Here is a 22727-nt window from a genome sequence, read left to right as displayed (position 1 = left end):
AGCTCTCTCTTATTTGATGTGTTCTTCCACACATACTGTGTCATGCATTTTAGAATGTCATGTGACCTGTAACAACAGAAAAATTGTTGCATTGCAATTTTTCAAATAAGGCTTTTTCAAATAATCTGAGAGTGTAATATTGTTTTGCAATATTTGAGCTTTCTTAAAAAAAAAAACAAACAAGTGTTCCCATTAAGTGTATTTTAAAAGTGCTACTTCAATTTTCACAATTTGGGGGGTAATGAAAAGCCGCTTAATGATATTGTACATCTGTATCAATACAGAGAATGAAACTCTTTCAGTGGACTGTCTCACATTCATTTAGAGAAGTGCTCAAAACATTTTTAAAACAATAATTCATTTTGTTTTTGTATGACAGTGCTGATTGCTCCTTCATATAAAATACTCGTATCTGTCATGATCCGGCTCTTTAGGGCCAGTTGTCTTAGTTCTGTTTTCTGGTTCTGGTTTTGTTTCTCTTCTGTGTATCATTTGCTGGCCACGTATATAGTTTTGCTTTATTATTTATTGTTTGCTTTCAGTCTTGGTCCTTTTATGTTGCTTTAGTCTTACTTTAATTCTGTTTATCACATTTACTGTATTATGCTTTAGTCACAGGTTTTGGTTATTATTTATCTTCAAGTATTTCTTATCTGATTATATTCCGTTTGTTATTTATTGCATTCTCTGTTTATCAGTTTGTTTTATTTATGACATTATTCTGTACTCTCTGGTTTGGATGTTTCATTCATTTATTTTCGGTGTAGTCTTATTTATGTTGCCACCTTATTATCGATTATGGCATTTACTTTTATATTTTATCAGTTTGGTTCTAGTTTTGATTATTATCTTTAATCTTCTTGTTTCTCGCTATTTAGATTACTCACGTCATTTCCTAGTTTGTGCCACGCCTGATAGTATCCACTTACAAATCTGGAAATTGTACTGCAAATGTCATGTTTTACCTACAGTTTGTCTCATTCTGATGAAGTAGTTATAAAGTTTTTATTTTGTGATCAGACATATTTAAAAACAAACCAACCTTTCTACCATCTGCTTGTAACGAGGAATGTCTCGTGCATACAGCAGCTTGTTGATGGGAGAGTCCTGTCACAACACAGAAAAAAAGGACAAGTTGCTGCCAAGTGGTAAATTTTGATGGTCTCAGATGAAGCACAACCAGAAGAAGAAAACGTTGCAGTTCCTTGACTGGCTGCTTGAGGCTGGCTCCAAAACACAGCACCTTCCCATAAGAGTCCAAGTTAAAATGTCCAACTTTAGAGCAGAAATAAACTTGCTTCCAGCCTGGTACAAAAACAGTTTTGGTCTTGATAGTTTCCTCCACCATGATATCTGATTTTTTTCCCCCTAAATTCTTAGTTTAGGATTTTTTAAGTCATAAAGTTCTGTATAATAAGATGCGTGGTTGCTTTGAGTGACAGCGGCTCAGTAGAGTATCTCCGTCTCTTATAGCATCTGTATCTCAGAGTCCGCTGGCAGTGGTTGCTAGCTGTTGTGGAGGCTGTTTCTGTTTAGTTTGGAATGTTTTATTACAAACACCTGGAATAATATGGCTTGCTGTGTGGTGAAATGTCCTAACGGATCATCTAAGACGTCCCTGCTGCAGTATTTGTGGTATTTAATGTTGTACACTAAAGGCGTTAGCACTTTGATAGCCTGATCTATTACGCACCATTAATGCACAACTACTGACGAAATAAGCAGCTTGGAACTTTTAATATCCACACCAGCGCAAATCATTAGGAGAACCACTGCACAGTCCCCAAAATAGGTTTTAATGAACACCTGAATAAGGGTCAGCCTGTTAGCCTAAGTTTGGACTTGACGAGAGGTGTGTATTTAGGTTTCTTTGGTCATACATCAAGCACCCCCCACCCCACCCCTTTATGCATGATTGAGTTCATTATGAAGTAGAAAGAAGCAGCGATGCTGCTGCCGCCAACATGGCGACACCCAGATATGGGCTTCATATCGGCTGTTCCAGGTCTCTATAGAAAACGTATGGGTGACATCAGGCAGGAGTTGTCCACGTACCAATTTCTGCTGAAAATCTACTGTTAGACACCTGTTCATACTTATGACACAACAACAGATTTCATCTGTGCAGACTGAACTAATTAGGAGCTCACAGCTACATGCTAACTAGCCAAGCTAACTGGCTTAGTAAGTTATTTTAATGAGTCTAGGTTGAATAGTGACTACAACAACAGTTTATTTGAAGGGAAGGCAATGCAAACTATACGGATAAGTATTTGCAGCAGTTTTGATGCAGCAGGATGTTAGTCAACTTCATTTGTGACCATCAACTACTTTCACCTGAAAGACCAACAGAGTGTCAAATTCCCCAATAATGAATTCAAAATAAAGTTTAAAAAAGACAAGGAAACCATTCCAAGTAAATTAAAAATGATATACAAAGCATTATTTACAGGCAGAAGAAAGTCTGATGCAGGCCCCGGGGCCCATCAGGCCAGCGCTTATTCACAGATTATGATTCCCTATAATTCCTCCTGGGCAGGATGCCAATTCATCACAGGCTACATTCCGAGCCAAGGTTGGTACCTGTTTCAGCTGGGTGGACTAAGCTAATACAGATGAAGTGTCTTGTTCAAGGACTCGGACAGGTAGCCTAAAGCAATTAAACCCGTCTATATTTTGATAGTCCAACTCTTATGTAATTGACACATACTACAGGCCGACCTGTATGAGCAACTACTGCTGCAAAATTCATCATCTGAGTGCATCATTTGAAAAGCTGATACAGGAAAAACAGTCCAAACTGCTCTAATTAAGACTTTAACTTTTCTACCATGAACAATTATTTAGTAAATCATAGCCTGCATGTTGATTTGGCACAAGTTTTACACAGGATGTCCTTCCTGACGCGATGCCACATTACATGGAGAATGGGCAGGAGTGACCTGGAGCCGGGAACCTTCTGCACTTGAAACAAGCACACTTAAATGCTTGGCCACCACCTCTATTATCACTCACAACTATAACATTTAAAAACTAAACTGATGAATAATCAGACCCATGTGAGAAGGTGACAAATGCATGTCTTTGGCAGTGGTCTTTTTTTGGAGCATCCTTGCATCCCACTGCATTGACTCTGTGTCATTGCTTGGCGAAAGAGCATCAGCTATGACGTTTTGGTCATGTGGTGCGTATCGCTGGGTATGATACAGCGTGTTCGTCCCTCAGTGTTGAGAACCCCAGTGGCTAGAGAAGACTGAGGACGCAGCCACATTTCAACTGGCCCCAGCAGATAGATGGTTAATTTCATGAGTTGGGGATGGACTGGTTGTCTGCGTGGGTGGTTGTCATCCAGGTCTCAAGATGGCTCCGTGGTGTGGCGAAAGCGGTGATGCACTACATGCTCCCAGAGCTGACCGGACTTACTGAATTACATGGTGGAGGTGTGGTGAGTGACCTATAATGTAACCAGCCACAAGGGTGCGCAAGACATTTTGGTTTCACTTTTTAAGAGCTGTCCTAGGATGTAGTTTTCTTTACACCTCATAGCCCTGAGCCTCACCCGTCCCAGCTTGTGTTCAGCAATGGTGCAGGAGTCCATGAAGGTCTGAGCGATGACTGAGAGGACGGCGTCCACATGGTCTGATGCCTGGACGTCAAAAATAAACTGAGGGTTTTTCACAATGTTGATCCAGAAACGCAGGGGCAGACTGCAGAAAGAAATACAAAGACAACAGGACTGGTTTTCACTTCTACATTCACCATGCACCAACCCATTTATTCTTTATTACAAAAGTATCTACAAAAGGTTTTATCTGAGTAACAGCTTGTAACGGTCTGTTTTTTAAACTCTCCACGTCCATAGATGTGTTGCTGTGTGACCTGTTGGTCTTCCAAATGTGGATGGTCTCTGGGTCGGTGATGCCGTGTTGTCCCGCTTGGTCATCCAGCAGGTCAAAGAAGTATTTAACAGCCAGAGGGACAGGTCGACTGGTGCTGAGGATCACCGTGAACAGATCGTCCACGAACTTCTGCAACGTTCCCTGCAGAACAACATGGGGAACACAGAGCTGAAGAACTGACAGAATCAGATCCTCACACACTTTACACACATATTTTAAAACTGTTCTGCAATGGAAACAAAAAACTTTTATTCACAGAAGAGGTATTCATCATTTTGCACTTCTTCAAATGATTTAATAAATTCATATAAGACATTCTAGAAAGAAATATGCACCTTTTCTTGATAATCGGAAAGAAAATAAACACATTATAAACTTATGAATGCAGGTTTGGTTGTAGGAGTTTTTAATATATTACTTTTCAGAGAAATTTCAAAAAGAGAAATGAAAACTACTGACAAAGGTTCATATCAACTACGAAGTCCCTTAAGTTTTTTTTTTAGTTTTTTTAAACAATGGATGTCCTTCCTGACGCAACTCCACATTACATGGAGAATGGGCAGGTGGAACCTTGATCCGGGAACCCTTTGCACTGCACAAAGCTTCCCTGCCTAGAGGCCCACAACAAATAATGACTGAAAATACACTATTTTACTGTGATAATGGATAAAAAGTCATTTTCATTTTTGTTTTTATTACTGGTGTTTCAGATGTGAGGAACATGTTTGTTTACAGCTGACACAGTTATACTGACGTGGCACATTTGATTGACGGGCCGTATTAAAGAAAACGCTAATTGCATACGCTAAAGCTAACTATGGTTCATGATTTCAAATGCATCGGTTGAAATAGTGCTGCTTCCACATCCAGGAATCTGGCAATTTCTAGAAAACTTTAATCTCTAAACATCAATGATTTGAAATTAACTGTGCAAAAGTAAACCAAACAAACCTCCATTTTTTCTGTAATTAGTACCAGATTATTCAGTGCCACACTACCAGTCCAAGGTTTGGACACACCGTCCCATTCAATGTGTCCAAACATTTTAGCGACAATGTATCTATAAACATTTATTAAAAAAAGTTTGTTTTTTTAACCAAAATGTTAATAGGAGATTATTATGACAAATGTAATTTTCTGAGGTACATTTTTTTCCCTATTCCCCAACAGTACAAGATGTGTTCACAATGATATGTATGAATGTATGTGTGATATGATGTAATGTGTACCTTCATGGACAGGAGGCGGGTCAGGTAAATTTCAGGGATAGCCTTGGCCCTTTCTCGCTCCCTCAGACTGCCTCGGCGATGTTTGGGGAGTTCAGGCTCTTCACTGGCCTTCACCAGATGCCAAAGCCTCACTCCACCTTCATCAGCATCCTCCAGCATCGGTGTCTCTGTGTGGGTCACAGATATTTTAAACATTTAGCTATAACAGTTGGGTGAGCGGCGCCGCCCCACATCACCCTGAGACAGACATGTAGCTACATAATTTCAGTTTTTAATTTTCTAAGGAATAGGGACCTCTGAAAAGTTACAGACGCTGAATACATAGTAAGCAAACAGTATAAATGAAAGCAGAGCATGCGTTTAAATGTCATCGGTATCGGCCTTTACAAAGTTAATTCAAGGCACCTGCTGATGTGAATATTTCTACCGATGATCTTGACAGATAAGGTGACTAATAAAAATCAAATGCGACATGCATGCTTCTCCTAAAAATACAGAGAGCAATGTGAGCATGTTTTCATCATTGAAGACATGCAAATGTATCCTGATTTGCTGAAATACATAAGGGGAATGGAAAATGCATTATGGGAAATGTAATCTATTTGGGTTATTAAAGCTTTTAACCCACAGCAAATTTTAAAATTTCTCTTCAGACTGCTCTGAGCGACAGGAGCAACACTGAAGCAGAGAATCACTTTGCATTTCATTGTTCACATCTTGAAATGACTTAATGTTTTTAATGTTCCCATAAGATGAGGGAGACGAGAAACGCAACCACGTTGTTTTACTTTTACCTCTGACATGAGAGCCAAAAAGACAACTCAGATTGTGAATATGCAGATACTCATTTTTTTGTACAGAAACACCCATTTCTGCAAGTTAAGAAAAATTATAGCTGTAGACCAGTTTACCAGTCAGCTGACTGTGTTTGTCAGCCTCGTTAATTTGGTTCAAAAGGATGGCATTGACTAAAGTTCAAGTTAATGATTACTGCATTTTCTGGACTGTATGCGGGTATTTTTGGGCTAGTCCTGAGAGTTGTATTTTGAAGTGATGATTTGTCAAAAAGTACTGCATTGCCATCTACGGTCACAAGATGGCACTGTCTACACGTGAGACAAGCTGCTCCTGTATACTGATTTGAATGAGGTGCTGTCTGAGCCACACTCTGGAGCAGAAGGTGGCAGCAATGCGCTGTTTAGCTGGATGCCAACTGCCAAGAAGAAGACCTGAATGAGGATGACGTGCTGGGTCTTAAAGACCAAGTGAATTAATTAAATCATGCTCACAGACTGAAAAACCACACTCTTAAGAGAGGGAACAACTTTAATATGCTCTCGAATAAAGATGGGGAATAACCTTCATACAGCCCTGCTCTCCACTTGTTTGCACTTTGCTGGACAGTTGCAGCACAATGAGCAGGACAGGTAGACTAAGGTAATGTAAAAAAAATGTATAGGACTTTTAAAGCATTTAATCACATTTTGGGAGGGAAAGGTGCACGTTTAGCTCTGAACAGATATTTTTGTCGGTTCAGCAGTGACAAGAAGCATCTTACTCTTAAGTTCTTTGTGCCTCATACAGTAAAACTAATTATCCAATTAACTTCTGCTCACTAACAGAGTGAAAAATAACATAAAAATGCAACAGTTAAATTAATGTTGCTTCTTGTTGCATGAAGCAATATCACCACATTTTAAAAGTAAATGTGACTTACAGACTGGTGTAAAAAAAAACAACAACAACAACAAAACAAACAAAAGACTTGTCCTTTATGATGTGTTTTTGGCCAGATGCAATACTCCAGTGCAACATAAAGCCTGAAAATAAATCCAAAATTTTGTACAGCACAGAGCTCACTGTCTGCACCAAGGTTGTGAGGGTGTGGTTTGTAGCTCATAGAAAACAGCACTTGGAGGCCAATGTTAAATTGATACATTTACGGTAGACACAACTGTTATTATGTTTTATGTTTGCATCTGCTGGAAATCAGCCATCACAATGACAGTTATGGATTAATTCAATGAAATGTAAAAAGTGAACTGAATATATTGGTACTGCCAAAAAATAAAATAATAAAAAAGTTTGAAAATATCATGACATCAAATCCAATAATGTGGACAATGTATAAAGTGATTTAGCATCTGCTGTAAAAGCACTCACTTTCCCCTGCCACATAGTCATGGTTATCATGGTGAATGTGTTTGGTGTGGCGAGGGACCAGCGCCACTGTTGCACCATCTGGGACCTGATGACAAAATAACAGATATCCAGCAATATTATATAACAGCAACAAATGTTATTTTCCTTTTATTATGTCAAATATATCACCTCTCTGCAACATTTTACTGAAATGGGTTATTTCATGTCAAATCACCCAGTTTTAAAAATATTTCCCAGGTCACTCCTCAGCCCTGTTCTGTCTATTCGATATGTCACTCACATTCCAAAGTTAGGATGAAATACATTCCAAAGTTAGGATGAAATATTAGGTCTGTATCTTGAAAGGTTTTGAAGTTACAGCCCCTGGAAATTTTGGTGAACTTTTCACATTTTGCAAAAATGGTGGTTGTACGAACTGCAGATGTTAATAACTAGCTTGTTGTTAGCTTCACAGGTCTGCACCCCAGATGGCAATGTGCGTAAGCTGACGTGCAAATATGGTGTTGAGTCTAAGCTTCCTTACAGCGGAGCAAATTTTACTGTATTTTACATTTTGCAAAAACTGTTTTGTACCAACGTTAGACATTAATAACTCACTCGCTATAAGATTCACAGATGTGAAACTGCTCATTTAGGGCTACACCAAATGGGGAAAAAAAAAGGGAAAATTGAGTTGCTTTTGGTCTATCTAGTGTGATCTGCTTTACACGAAGGCTTGAAAATGTCCCAAATTAGACATATTGTTCATATATCTGATTGCTCAAAAATCAAAGAAATACACTAGCTATAGCAGCCAATTTTTTTGCAACATGATTTATGATGTGGTAAAGCATATTTATACAGTGAAATCATAAAATAGGTTGTTTGGCGCAAAATCTATAGTTGTTAGAAATATGCTAATTTTGAATGAGCTTCAAAATGTGACCATTTTCTGGACCCCAGATGGCAATGAGGGTAACTGAGCATCAAATTCATATTTTTACCATGTACGTATTTAGGTATGGTTATATATCAGAGTTTCAATATTTCTATTGGTCTCAGTTCAGTCATTTCTAGAAAAAATCAGTGCATATATACTATTATGTGCTAGAGTGTAACGCTTGCGACAACAGTTGGAGGTACGGTAGTGTTCAGAATAATAGTAGTGTTATGTGACTAAAAAGATTAATCCAGGTTTTGAGTATATTTCTTATTGTTACATGGGAAACAAGGTACCAGTAGATTCAGTAGATTCTCACAAATCCAACAAGACCAAGCATTCATGATATGCACAGTCTTAAGGCTATGAAATTGGGCTATCAGTAAAAAAAAAGTAGAAAGGGGGTGTTCACAATAATAGCAGCATCTGCTGTTGACGCTACAAACTCAAAACTATTATGTTCAAAGTGCTTTTTTTAGCAATCATGTGAATCACTAAACTAGTATTTAGTTGTGAAGAAATCATGAAAAACTGTGGTTATACATCTGCAAGGCATTCATTTTGTTGGTTTGGAACCAAGATTTTGCTCGTTTACTAGTGTGCTTGTGGTCATTGTCTTGTTGAAACATCCATTTCAAGGGCATGTCCTCTTCAGCATAAGGCAACACGACCTCTTCAAGTATTTTGACATATCCAAACTGACCCACGATACCTGGTATGCGATATATAGGCCCAACACCATAGTAGGAGAAACATGCCCATATCATGATGCTTGCACCACCATGCTTCACTGTCTTCACTGTGAACTGTGGTTTGAATTCAGAGTTTGGGGGTCGTCTCACAAACTGTCTGCGGCCCTTGGACCCAAAAAAGAACAATTTTACTTTCATCAGTACACAAAATATTCCTCCATTTCTCTTTAGGCCAGTTGATGTGTTCTTTGGCAAATTGTAACCTCTTCTGCACATGTCTTTTATTTAACAGAGGGACTTTGTGGGGGATTCTTGCAAATAAATTAGCTTCACACAGGTGTCTTCTAACTGTCACAGCACTTACAGGTAACTCCAGACTGTCTTTGATCATCCTGGAGCTGATCAATGGGTGAGCCTTTGCCATTCTGGTTATTCTTCTATCCATTTTGATGGTTGTTTTCCATTTTCTTCCATGCGTCTCTGTTTTTATGTCTATTTTAAAGCATTGGAGATCATTGTAGATGAACAGCCTATAATTTTTTGCACCTGCGTATAAGTTTTCCCCTCTCCAATCAACTTTTTAATCAAACTACGCTGTTCTTCTGAACAATGTCTTGAACTTCCCATTTTCCTCAGGCTTTCAAAGAGAAAAGCATGTTCAACAGGTGCTGGCTTCATCCTTACATAGGGGACACCTGATTCACACCTGCTTGTTCCACAAAATTGATGAACTCACTGACTGAATGCCACACTACTATTATTGTGAACACCCCCTTTTCTACTTTTTTTTTACTAATAGCCCAATTTCATAGCCTTAAGAGTGTGCATATCATGAATGCTTGGTCTTGTTGGATTTGTGAGAATCTACTGGTACCTTGTTTCCCATGTAACAATAAGAAATATACTCAAAACCTGGATTAATCTTTTTAGTCACACAGCACTACTATTATTCTGAACACTACTGTATCTTCTTTAGTCTGCAGAAGCCTGAAACAAAGAAATTCTGTCCATTAGTTCCTGGTATTATTGAACAAGTAATATAATTATTCTACTGAAGCAGAGTAGGAGATATAGCTAAGGTTTTGACACAAATAAATCAAGGACTTATTCTCAGCATTACGCTTGCGACAGTTTTACCTTGCTTTTGAAACATGATGTTTTTTCTAGGAAATGACATTTCTACCTTTACAAAAATGTATTACTGTGTGTTAGTATGAAGCACAAACAAACAAACTGATAAAATACAAGGTTATTTCTTTAACATCCAACTTTAAGTGATAATGCTAAATATCAATGTCACACAATGGATGAAAAAAGTGCTATTTTTGGGGTAAATTTCGTGCATATCTCTGGAACCGTGCAGAATTTCTCCAAGAAATTTTCAGTACCTGTCAAAGAGGCTATAGGCAACGCACAGATAAATCTGGATGGTGCTAAATAAAATAATGGCTTGTTGATGACAAATGCAGTGCAAATCAGCAGTTAGGCTTCATTTTTTTTTAACTAGGCCATAAATCACGGTGCAAAAATTAGACTGCCATATCTAGTGTATTTCTTTGATTTATGAGCTATCAGACAAATGAACGATATGGGCTTGTTACCATTTCAGGCCCTCGTGGAAGGCAAATCACACTTGACAGACCAAAACTGACTCAATTTCCCCACTCTACACCAAAGGTTACCCCAAAATCAGCAGTTTCACATCTGTGAATCTAATAACAAGTGAGTTATTAATGTCTATAGTTGGTACAAAACATGGTTTTCGCAGAATGTGAAAAAGTCACCAAAATTTCCTAGGGTTATAATGAAGCTTAGACTCAACACCATATTTGCTACACATCATCTTGAGATATGCAAGAATACATAGCAAAATATGAGTATGATGCTCAAATACCCATATTGCCATCTGGGGTGTAGAAATGGTCATATTTTGAAGCTTCTTCAAAATTAGCAGGTTTCTAATGACTATAGATTTTGCTCCAAACAACCTGATTCATGATTTGACTGTACAGATATGCTGTAACACATCACACATCATAAATCATGGTGCAAAAAATTAGACTGCCATAGCTAGTGTATTTCTTTGATTTTTGAGCAATCAGAAATATGAATCATATGAATGTCAATTTTTGGGCTTGCTACCTTTTTCAGGCCTTTGTGAACAGCAGATCACACTAGATAGACCAAAATTAACTACATTTTTCCACTCTACACAAAAAGTAAGCCCAGGGTGTGAAGCGCCACATCTGTGAATGTAATAGCAAGCGAGTAATTAACGTCTAAAGTTGGTACAAACACCGTTTTCGCAAAATGCGACCAAAAAAACCCTAAAATTTCCTAGGGCTATAACTTTAAAACTTTTCAAGATACAGACCTAATATTTGGTATATCACTGTAACTTTGTAACAGGAATAACATCTGAAATTGGTTAAACAAGGCTGAGGGGTGACCTGCAAAAACTTGGGTGATTTCAGATGGACTGAGCCAAGTGTAAAACTGTGCTGTGTGCGTTTGCGAAAGTGGAACACTGACCTTGTAGTGTTGCAGCGTGTTGAGGCGTTTCCAGTTGCCCTGGACCACTGATGTCAGATCCTCGTCTGACAGGATAAGGTGACCAGCAACACCAGACCTCCACTCTGAGCAAAACAAAAGATAGCATCTCATCACTTCAGTGTGTGTTTGATGGTGCAGCACATGTGCATTCTCTGCACAGAATGAAAAGGCATGAAGTTAAATGATTAAGAAAATGAAAATGTGACAACATGTAATGTGAAGCCAAAAAAAGTCTTATTTCAAGCCGGATCAGTGAAAGATTCAGGTCTACACTTTAGGCATTTCTCTACTGCGTGCTGTGAGCATTTATGAATGAAATAATAATAATAATAATAATAATAATAAAGATCTGCATCCTGACAATGTCTGTTTGCCTGTAGAATTCTGTTAACTTGAAAATTTGAGTTTTTGGCCCTTAGCGGTGTTTGACAATGTTACTCCACCTGAGTTCATATTCCTTTTTATATTCATGAAACACTGAACATCAAGACTTTTTAATTTGCAATTTAATTTTATGCAAACAAGGACCTATTTGTGTTCATTAATTTACCCAACAGTAAATTGCTATAGTGTTAAATTTGTAGCACACAAAGTTGAGACCATAAATTTGTACTCTTACATTCTATATTACTTGAAAATTTAGGGTTTGGACACCAGTGATAAAACTAAATCAAAGCCCAGTATTACTGGTAAACCCAAATGCACCTACAGCTGAAGCCATAAATTCACCTACACCTTGGCTAAAAACATTCACCCTCAACACAATTCATATCAATAAACAATACAAGGTTAAACTTATTTAGAATGTTGACTTCACCTCCACATTCAGTAATGTTAAAACAATAGATTAAATTGTTTTTCCTTATATCAGATTTTCAGTGGGATACCATTTACATACACCAGCACAATTTCCCTCCATGAATTGTGGGTCATTTGAGCATCTTCTTCTGACTCCATGTTATAAAGTTGGTCATTTTGGCAGACTTTTCTGCCAAATGTTCCTCTATTTGATCCATGATCGAAATGTAATCGGTGGGCGCACTGCAAAAACTATTAAAATATGATGGGAGGAGTGAAACCAGAAAAGTGACCAATCACAGTCTCTGTTGTTTAACAGGTGCGCACATCAGGCTGTGGTGAGCACAGTTTGAAACAAATAAATTTAATCAAGGACATACAATACCCACTTTCCTGATAATCTGCGAGTATCAGTGCTGAATTTTATTTTGTACCTCTGTTACTGGTCATTTTTGGTGAGCATTTCTATAGACACGCACAGTAAATGGGACTTTCACTTCCTTGTTTTCTCCTCTCTTGCCAGAGCAGATTCTAATGATACCTTACTTTTCTCTTTTAGCTAATATCCTGAAAAAGCTGTAAAATTACAAGATAAAAATGAACTTAATTTACGTTTGCTGAGCAGCTGCTAATGACACAATACAAATACAAGCTGCACAGTAAAACATCTCTTGACAAACCTCAAAGTGAGAATGGTTTGGAGCATACCCAGTTTGTCAAACTATAAATGCTATTTTATCAGTTTATTGCAATAGCTAATCACCTTGTTTACAAGGAGAGCTGCTTCTGTCAAGTCTCGCACATCATTACGCCCTAGATGGGCAGTCGGCAGAGTGCACAGTTCCAATAAGGCCGCACAACTCTCAAGTTCACACCTAAACCAAATTCAAATCCTTAGTCCACTCCAGTGGAGAAATATATTTTTGCCCATTTTGTAATGGTTTCTCTTTTGCTCTCTGTTGTGCATCTGCGGTGTCCGATCAGAGCAGTGTAATGGTTTCTCCCTCATTCTGTCTGCTGAGGGCTCTGACAGCCTGTGAAGCACTTCTTCTGGGGCTACACTGTGAGCCTGGGCACCACCTGTAACCACTGACTTCATCAGGTTCTGAAATAAGACCTGCTTGCATGCACACCTTTGCCAGAATGTGTCGTTGTAGCCCTTTGTTGCTCTCCGCGAGTATTCCCTTCTGATTATTTTTCTGAGAAACTGCTAAATCTGTTGATAACCACTACTGACCTTTGACCTTGTTTGAGCACCACACCTTAGCTACCTTTGCCTGGAGTATTCCTTGGCAGTCTTTTGTTTGTCTTTTTTGTTGACATAAATTTAAGTTTTTGCCTCTGGTGTAGGAGAGCACTTTTGCTTTAACTGCTGTTGTGAACCTTTTTCAATTCCACTGAAAACAGCTGCATTATTCTGGACAGGTTGTTTTTTTTTTTCATTTAGAGTTGATTTTTACATTTGGACTCTGCAGTGGCCTCTTACTGCTCCACCTAGACCTCTTGATAATTCCAGCATTGAGTTTTCAATAAAAAAAAAAAAAAACATGTTTCCATCTGACCTGTGTCTGCTCATTGTTTAGGGTTCACTCGTCTGGTTATTACAAACGGTTACGTTTCAGAGGTGCAGATGATAGTCCTGTTGTCTGTCTGGGTGGTCTCCATCCAGGAGTCAAAGCACTGACTCAGGGCATCAGCACATGCTCTCAGACTTGACTTTGCCTTGGTTTGTGCCCAACCCCTCCCACCAGTATGATTTAAATCAGTTTGTTAGTTTTTGTATAATCCTGCTTATATACAAACAAAAAACAAAAAACAGATGGGGTCAGCAGTAACTCCATGGTGGAGGCAACAACACTGGTTATTTATTTCTTCTTGTATCTGGAGGAGAGTAATTCTACAACAGTTGTGCGAGCATCAAGTGTGTCACAAGCAGTGTTGCCACAGTTACTTTGAAAAAGTAATCCAATTACTGATTACTCCTTGAAAAAGTAACTTAGTTACTTTACTGATTACTCAATTGTAAAAGTAACTAAGTTAGATTACTAGTTACTTTCCCCAGCTGCCGACAACAACCCTTTGCCACTTCAACATGACAACGATACTTGTTTTGCCAAAACTCATTTTATAGTCACCCTTTCTTGACTTCAATGAAAATAAATACTTGTTTTATAAAAAGTAAAATAATCTTTCTTGACCTCATATTTAACTGTTGATAGCACTGTAACAGTAAAACCTGCAATTTCTAACCTACATTGTTTATAAATGTAACTATTAAATTCTTTCTAACATTTTTCTAACATTTAAATTCTCTCTAAACATTTTACTTGTCAAAATTATTATTACTATAAGCAGTATTAGTAGCTGTAGTAAAAAAAAGGCTTCAAAATTGGACCTTTAATCTAGGGGCGTCCCCATTCCATCTGGATTCACCCCTGCTTTGGCGTTTGAGCACAGAGAATGGATAACATTTATTTATGCAAAAAACATGACCAGATTTACAGGTAAGAAAGTTTTATTGCATTTTCACATCATGTGGTCCTCAGAAAGAGAGTTTAGGTGCATTTGAGTGGAAAATAGTGTTAGTTGTTGATGCGTCGCGGAGGATCAGCTGTTTTTAGTGAGCAGATACGGAGTGGTTCAGCTCAGAATTCTAAATAAAGGAGGAAAAAAAGCATAAAAATGTCTTTGTAAAGCTCAGTGCAGGTGTGCTGTTGTCACCGTGCTTTAAGAGGTGAGGACGAATCGAGCTGCTGCAGAAAACCATGGATGAAAAGCTCACAGCTCGCTTAAAGTGGGCAGTACAGTCTAACCCCGACCTCCAGCCCATGGACCAAGTTTAATGCTGCTATCAACCCACAATGCAAAAATAATAGTAACGCACAGTGACTTGGAGAAGTAACTTTAATCTGATTACTGATTTGGAAAGATTAACGCGTTAGATTACTCGTTACTAAAAAAAAGTGGTTAGATTAGAGTAAAGCGTTACTAAGTAATGCGTTACCGGCATCACTGGTCACAAGGGGGTCAAATGTCTCACCCAGGTCCAGTGAGTCAGCGTGTGGCCGGTGGGAGAAAGAAGTTCCCTTGTACACCTGATCCAGCAGTTTTTCTTTCACTTGTGTAATGGTGTCGCAGTCCAACACTTTGGAAGGCAGCGGCTGGGACTCGTTCACACCACCGCCCTGCACCAGCACATTCAGAGTCTGTGGAAAACAAAGACAGATGGGCTGTTTAACAGCAAGCAGGTTTTAAAAAGTTTACTAGAGGTCACAGTGAACATCGGGGACAGCATAATTAGATTCAAATTTTAACTTCATTTAAAAACTGTGCCAAGTGTGGGTCAGCATCCTCCTCACCAGAGTCTTGTACTCCACGTCCTCTCGAAGTAGACGGTTGTCATTGAGGGTGTACTTGGCTTTGCCTGTGACGATGTCCACAGGACCTTTATCCACCTGATGCTTTATGGCTCTGAACAGCATGTAGAAAGGCTCCCCTGCTGAGTCCTGCACACAGACATCAAGACATCTATCAGAGGTCTAACACAATCTGGGCAACGACCAGTGAAAGAGGGAAAAAAATATGGAATCACTCAATTCTGAGGAATAAATTATGGAATCACCCTGTAAATTTTCATCCCCAAAACTAACACCTGCATCAAATCAGATCTGCTCGTTAGTCTGCATCTAAAAAGGAGTGATCACACCTTGGAGAGCTGTTGCACCAAGTGGACTGACATGAATCATGGCTCCAACACGAGAGATGTCAATTGAAACAAAGGAGAGGATTATCAAACTCTTAAAAGAGGGTAAATCATCACGCAATGTTGCAAAAGATGTTGGTTGTTCACAGTCAGCTGTGTCTAAACTCTGGACCAAATACAAACAACATGGGAAGGTTGTTAAAGGCAAACATACTGGTAGACCAAGGAAGACATCAAAGCGTCAAGACAGAAAACTTAAAGCAATATGTCTCAAAAATCGAAAATGCACAACAAAACAAATGAGGAACGAATGGGAGGAAACTGGAGTCAACGTCTGTTACCGAACTGTAAGAAACTGCCTAAAGGAAATGGGATTTACATACAGAAAAGCTAAACGAAAGCCATCATTAACACCTAAACAGAAAAAAACAAGGTTACAATGGGCTAAGGAAAAGCAATCGTGGACTGTGGATGACTGGATGAAAGTCATATTCAGTGATGAATCTCGAATCTGCATTGGGCAAGGTGATGATGCTGGAACTTTTGTTTGGTGCCATTCCAATGAGATTTATAAAGATGACTGCCTGAAGAGAACATGTAAATTTCCACAGTCATTGATGATATGGGGCTGCATGTCAGGTAAAGGCACTGGGGAGATGGCTGTCATTACATCATCAATAAATGCACAAGTTTACGTTGATATTTTGGACACTTTTCTTATCCCATCAATTGAAAGGATGTTTGGGGATGATGAAATCATTTTTCAAGATGATAATGCATCTTGCCATAGAGCAAAAACTGTGAAAACATTCCTTGCAAAAAGACACATAGGGTCAATGTCATGGCCTGCAAATAGTCCGGATCTTAATCCAATTGAAAATCTTTGGTGGAAGTGGAAGAAAATGGTCCGTGACAAGGCTCCAACCTGCAAAGCTGATCTGGCAACAGCAATCAGAGAAAGTTGGAGCCAGATTGATGAAGAGTACTGTTTGTCACTCATTAAGTCCATGCCTCAGAGACTGCAAGCTGTTATAAAAGCCAGAGGTGGTGCAACAAAATACTAGTGATGTGTTGGAGCGTTCTTTTGTTTTTCATGATTCCATAATTTTTTCCTCAGAATTGAGTGATTCCATATTTTTTCCCCTCTGCTTGGTCTAAAAAAGTAACCGTTACTTACTGCCACAATTTTTTTTTCCTGATTTCTTATAGTATTTCTTAAAGCCAGGAAGTTGTCATTTGAAATGACTTTAGTTTTGTGTCATGTCTGTGATCTGCTTTTTTTCTACAAAATTAAACAACTGAATGAACATCCTCCGAGGCCGGTGATTCCATAATTTTTGCCAGGGGTTGTACTTTCCTGCCATGCATCAGCTTTGTGTCTTTGTGTATCTGTTTGATAAACAAGCAGCAGTGGTCTTTTTGTGGCCAAAAGACTTAGGTTTTGGAAATGAAAATGACAAACACGCTCATTTCAAGTTACATCCAACTTCAACCACAAGCGCTCTTAAAGGGGATAGAGAATCAAAATCATCTTTTTCATGTTTTTGGTGTTAGTTCAGAGTCTCCCCGCTGTGGGTAATACACACGAAGTGCCAGCAAGTTTCAGAACCTCTATTTCAAGTATTTCTCCTTTTTTGAATTGCCCCTAGAAAACAGGCCAATCCGTTTTTCAGAGAAAAGTTACGTCACTTTTTCACCAATAGCCCCCCCCCCCCCCCCACACACCCACACCCACCCACTTTCACACACGCCCCTTTGAAATTAATTATTCATAAGGTTGTGCCCACCCATTCGTAACACTCAAAGAGAAGCAATGGCGAGCTACAGGTGTGCCTTCCCAGGCTGTCATAGCGGACTACGATCTTTACATATTCTTCCCACGGAAAGCAGTGTACGCGATCAATGGCTTTTATTCATTTTTAACCGCATCCCCAGGACATACAACCGCCGACTATTTCGTTGCTCTCCGCATTTCATGGAGGACTGTTTCACAAACTTTGCACAATTTCGAGCTGGCTTCAGTCGGCATTTAATACTCAGTAGAGGGTCAGTTCCGACTTTGCGACAAAATCAACCCCAGCAATCAGTACAGCCTGTAAGTATCACATTTTCTTTTGTTTTAAATTTGTTTTTAAATTTATTTCGGATCGTTTTTTTTATTATCATTATTATTTTGTGACTGGACTTTATGTCACAGTCAGCCTCTGGCTGACTTCATGCTGGTGGGCGAGGAACAAGATTTATCACTCAACAGGAATGTTGAAACGTGATCTGTTAAATAAGTTAGTGAAGATTACTGTCGTCTCGTTTTCGCTACAACGCGCTCAACTTTTGTTCAGAATCAGCTTCTTATCACTGGTAACGACGCGGATTTCCTCTCACTCAAACCTGCAGCTTCACAGTGCTCTAAACCGTCATCCACAGACTTCAATAGCAACGCAAGTGCAGCAAAACGAGACGAGTCATTGGATAAATGCTGGGCTTTGTCCCGCCCATCGGAGGCTCTGCGTGTCTGGGGGTCTATGGGGCAGTGGGCTGGCCTCGGCAGGCCCGGACGCCCAGCTTCTGCATGATGATTGGATGATCTGTCTGAGGCTGAATCCATTTTTGATTGACAGCGAAATGAGCGAATCAGCAATCATTTTCATTCTGTTCTAAGTTGAACCGGAGACTTTCCTAATCCTCTTAGCGGCATTTTCAGTGAGAGCAAGGGCAGCCAATCAGACAACGGCAACCGATCAGTGCCAACACCTACATGCATTTCATAATGAGGTTGCCAAATAAGCTCTGAAACGACGCCATTAAAAGCAAACGAGGCATTCTAAACCCAGCATAGTAACATAGCTGTTTCAGAGAGCCTTTTAGGAAGGTTCTGAGCCACTACAGACCCAACCAATTTTTTTTGGGCTACATATCACATCACAGAACAAGGATTAATGCCCCATTCAACCTCTCTCTATCACCTTTAATTTCCATCATGCATGTGACATGATTATTCCCTGCAAAATGTCCAGACAGGTCCAGTAGGTGGTAGACTGCACCTTCTCCTAAACTGCATCATCTATAATTCAGCATTCATCAACCATCCAGCAGTTGGCAGTGTTCAGCAGGTTGCAGACACATCTAGAGAACATCACATAAGCAAAACTAAGTTGCTTTTTGTGTCTTTCTTTTGCATCAATGTTCACCGAAGTTTAATCAGTTTTTCCTACTTATATGCATTTCTAATTTGGAGATGTAGCAGATGAAAGCATTTATAGTTTTTGATTTATTGTGTTAAAATTGCACTAACTCGTTCAACAATGACCACCATCAGTGCCGTTGCTCAACATGGTGCTGGCGGAAATTGGGCTACTGCTAGGTGACGAAGAAGAGGAGGAGGAGGAAGAGGAAGAGAATGTGCGCAGAAACAGTGGGAGAAGAGGGAAACTAGAAGAGTGGAAGTGAGAGTGAGAACTTTGTGTTTGAGTGTGTTGAGAAGGTGGAGGGAATATTTTGCGGAGCTGATAAATGAAGAAAATGAGAGAGATAAAAGGCTGGATGATGTGAGAGTAAATCAGGAAGTGCAAGAGATTAGTAATGATGAAGTGAAGACAGCTATGAAGAGGATGAAGAGTGGAAAAGCAGTTGGCCCAGAAGATATTCCAGTGGAGGCAGGGAATGCTTAGGAGACATGGCAGTGGAGTTTCTAACCAAATTATTTAATAAAATCTTGGAAAGTGAAAGGATGCCTGAGGAGTGGAGATGAAGTGTGCTGGTTCCTGTTTTTAAGAACAAGGGTGATATGCAGAGCTGCAGGAACTACAGAGGCATAAAGATGATCAGCCACAGCATAAAGTTAGAAGCTAGGCTGAGAAAACCGGTGAAGACTGGTGCGCAGCAATATCGTTTCATGCCAAGAAAGAGCACTACAGATGCAATGTTTGCTCTGAGATTACTGATGGAGAAGTATAGAGAAGGCAAAAAGGAGTTACACTGTGTAGTTGTGGATTTAGAGAAAGCTTATGACAGGGTGCCAAGAGAAGAGTTGTGGTATTAGATGAGTAAGTCTGGAGTGGCAGAGAATTATGTGAGGGTAGTGCAGCACATGTACAAGGATAGTGTGACAAGGGTGAGATGTGCAGTAAGAATGACAGATTCATTTTAAGTGGAGGTGGAATTACACCAAGTATCAGCTCTGAGTCCTTTCTTGTTTGCCATGGTGATGGACAAGTTGACGGATGATATCAGACAGGAGTCTCCATGGACTATGATGTGTGCAGATGACATTGTGATCTGTAGTGAGAGTAGAGAGCAGGCTGAGCGGAGCAGAGGTACAAACGGGGTCAGGCAAAAATGCAGTCATATTCAAGCAGGGTTCAGAGGCACAAGCAAACACTGACATCAGGGATGAGGTGAAAGGTATAGTCAAAAAACAGAACAGATTTCAAAGAACACAGCAAGGCAAAACAGGACTGGATACAAGAGCTAGGATGTGTACAAACAAAAACAAACTGGAGGGGAAGTGGTGGCTAGGAGGTGGTTTAATAGGACAGGAGTTAAAGTGCACATGAGGAACAATCTAGAAAAGGGGGCGTGGCTAGTGAACAAAGATAATGCATGGTGCAAGAAGGTGAGGAGGGTACAGCACAAGGTGGAGTGAGGTAAGACACAGAGATGCATGAACAGGTGCCAAGAGTGTGAGTGAATGAAATGCTAAACAGACTCAAAGTGAAGGACAAAGACACAATGGCAGGTGCAGGGCGTAGAGTGATCATAATAAAATGGATGTGAGGGCAAACTGAGAACAGAGCTAACACAGAATATAAAACTACTATAACAGGAACTGAGATCAAACATAAGCATTAGAACAAAAAGAAACTACATGAGTACTGATCAGGAAATAGGAAATCAATACTAAAGCAAAACTAAACAGGAACAGACTAATAAACAGCAAGCAATACCGGATATAAAAGTACAACAGAAAACAACCGAAATGGGAACAGCAAAAATACAAGATAATTTATTGATCATAAGCAGGTTAACACAGAGTCAACAGTGCAATGAAATGCTTAGGATGAGAAGGACTGTTCAAACTCGTAGGAAGTACTAATAGCATGCAATATAAATACCGAAAATATAAGCATATAAAAAAATAAAATAAAAAAAAGTAAAAATAATAATAATAATAATAATAGTCAGCAGTAGTCAGGTTGTAGTATTCACAGGTTGTAGTATTGTTCATATTGCACATAGTATTATTGCACATGACATATTGCATATGCACAGGTAATAATAAATAGTAAAAACTGAGATGAGTAATGAAAGGTAAGGTGGTGACATGCAAGATACAGTCACATTGAAAACAGCAATAGACATACGAGGTCTGTCAAAGTAACGGTCCTTTTATTTTTTTCAAAAACTATATGGATTTCATTCATATGTTTTTACGTCAGACATGCTTGAACCCTCGTGCGCATGCGTGAGTTTTTCCACGCCTGTCGGTGACGTCATTCACCTGTGAGCATGCCTTGGGAAGGAGTGGTCCCACCCCCTCGTCGGATTTTCATTGTCTGGAAATGGCAGAATGAAAAGGACTTTTTTTCCATCAGAATTTTTTCAGAAGCTGTTAGAGAATGGCACCTGGAAACCATTCGAAAAATTTATCTGGCTTTCGGTGAAAATTTTACGGGCTTCACAGAGAATAAGGTCTGTTACTACAGCTTTAAGGACCCCTTTAAGGATGCTCGGCGTGCCGCGCTCCAAGCTGCGACGACGTGGCACAAGCCGCCGGACCATTTCTAAAGGGATGGCTCTGTGGATACGAGACCGTTGTGTGCTCTTTCTCTGGTTATCACAAGAGCTGGACATCAGCCAAACATATGAATGAAATCCATATAGTTTTTGAAAAAAATAAAAAGGACTGTTACTTTATTGACATACCTCGTATAGTGTTAAAGAAGTGGCTTAGTGCAGTGTTATTATCATAGTTCTGTGTTATTTAGAGTTCAGTAGTCTGACAGCCTGTGGATAGTAACTGTTCCTGAGTCTTTTGGTACGGGCTGGCATACTCCTATACCTCCTGCCAGAGGGTAACAGTTCGAATAGTCCTTTTGCGGGGTGAGTGTGATCCTTAATGATGCTGCGTGCCTTACGCTGGCACCGACTGTGATAAATGTCCTGGATGGTGGGAAGACTGCTGCCAGTGAGGTCCTCAGCCGTGCACACCACCCTTTGCAGTGCTTTCTGACTCTGGCTGGTGCAGCTCCTGTACCACACTGTGAGGCAGCCCGTCAGCACACTCTCGATGATGCACCTGTAGAAGTTCGTGAGGATGGTGGTGTTCGTGCCAAACTTCTTCAGCCTTCTCAGGAAGTAGAGTCTCTGCCGGGCTTTCTTAACCACAGTGTCGGCATGTAAAGTTCAGGATAAGTCCTCGGGGATGTGGACGCCGAGGAACTTGAAGCTGCTGACCTGCTCCACCTCGATGTTGTTGATGTGGATGGGGGAGTGCTGACCTCCGCGCTGTCTCCTGAAGTCCACTATCATCTCCTTAGTTTTGCTGATGTTCAGAGAGAGGTTATTATCCTGGCACCAGCTGGTCAGTGATTTCACCTCATCTCTGTAGGCAGTCTCGTCGTTATCAATGATGAGGCCCAAGATGGTGGTGTCGTCAGCAAACTTGAGGATCACGTTAGAGCAGTGCATGGCTGTACAGTCATACGTAAAGAGGGAGTAGAGAAGTGGACTGAGAACACAGCCCTGAGGAGCACCCGTGCTGAGGACAAGTGT

General features: G+C 39.8%; 1 protein-coding gene across 1 annotated transcript in view; it reads right to left on the bottom strand.

Annotated features, from left to right (window-relative positions):
- Positions 1–22727, bottom strand: part of plxnb1b (plexin b1b) — a 366021-nt gene that overhangs the window by 4757 nt on the left and 338537 nt on the right. Inside the window, 8 exon segments of the mRNA XM_034167329.1 lie at positions 1043–1107; positions 3560–3707; positions 3880–4040; positions 5129–5295; positions 7292–7376; positions 11435–11538; positions 15294–15459; positions 15613–15759. Coding sequence (XP_034023220.1) covers positions 1043–1107; positions 3560–3707; positions 3880–4040; positions 5129–5295; positions 7292–7376; positions 11435–11538; positions 15294–15459; positions 15613–15759 — 1043 coding nt within the window.

Source organism: Thalassophryne amazonica, chromosome 3 (genome assembly GCF_902500255.1).
Source record: "Thalassophryne amazonica chromosome 3, fThaAma1.1, whole genome shotgun sequence".
Classification (NCBI taxonomy): domain Eukaryota; kingdom Metazoa; phylum Chordata; class Actinopteri; order Batrachoidiformes; family Batrachoididae; genus Thalassophryne; species Thalassophryne amazonica.
Note: the sequence above shows the minus strand (reverse complement) of the source record. Positions and strands in the feature narration are given on the sequence as shown.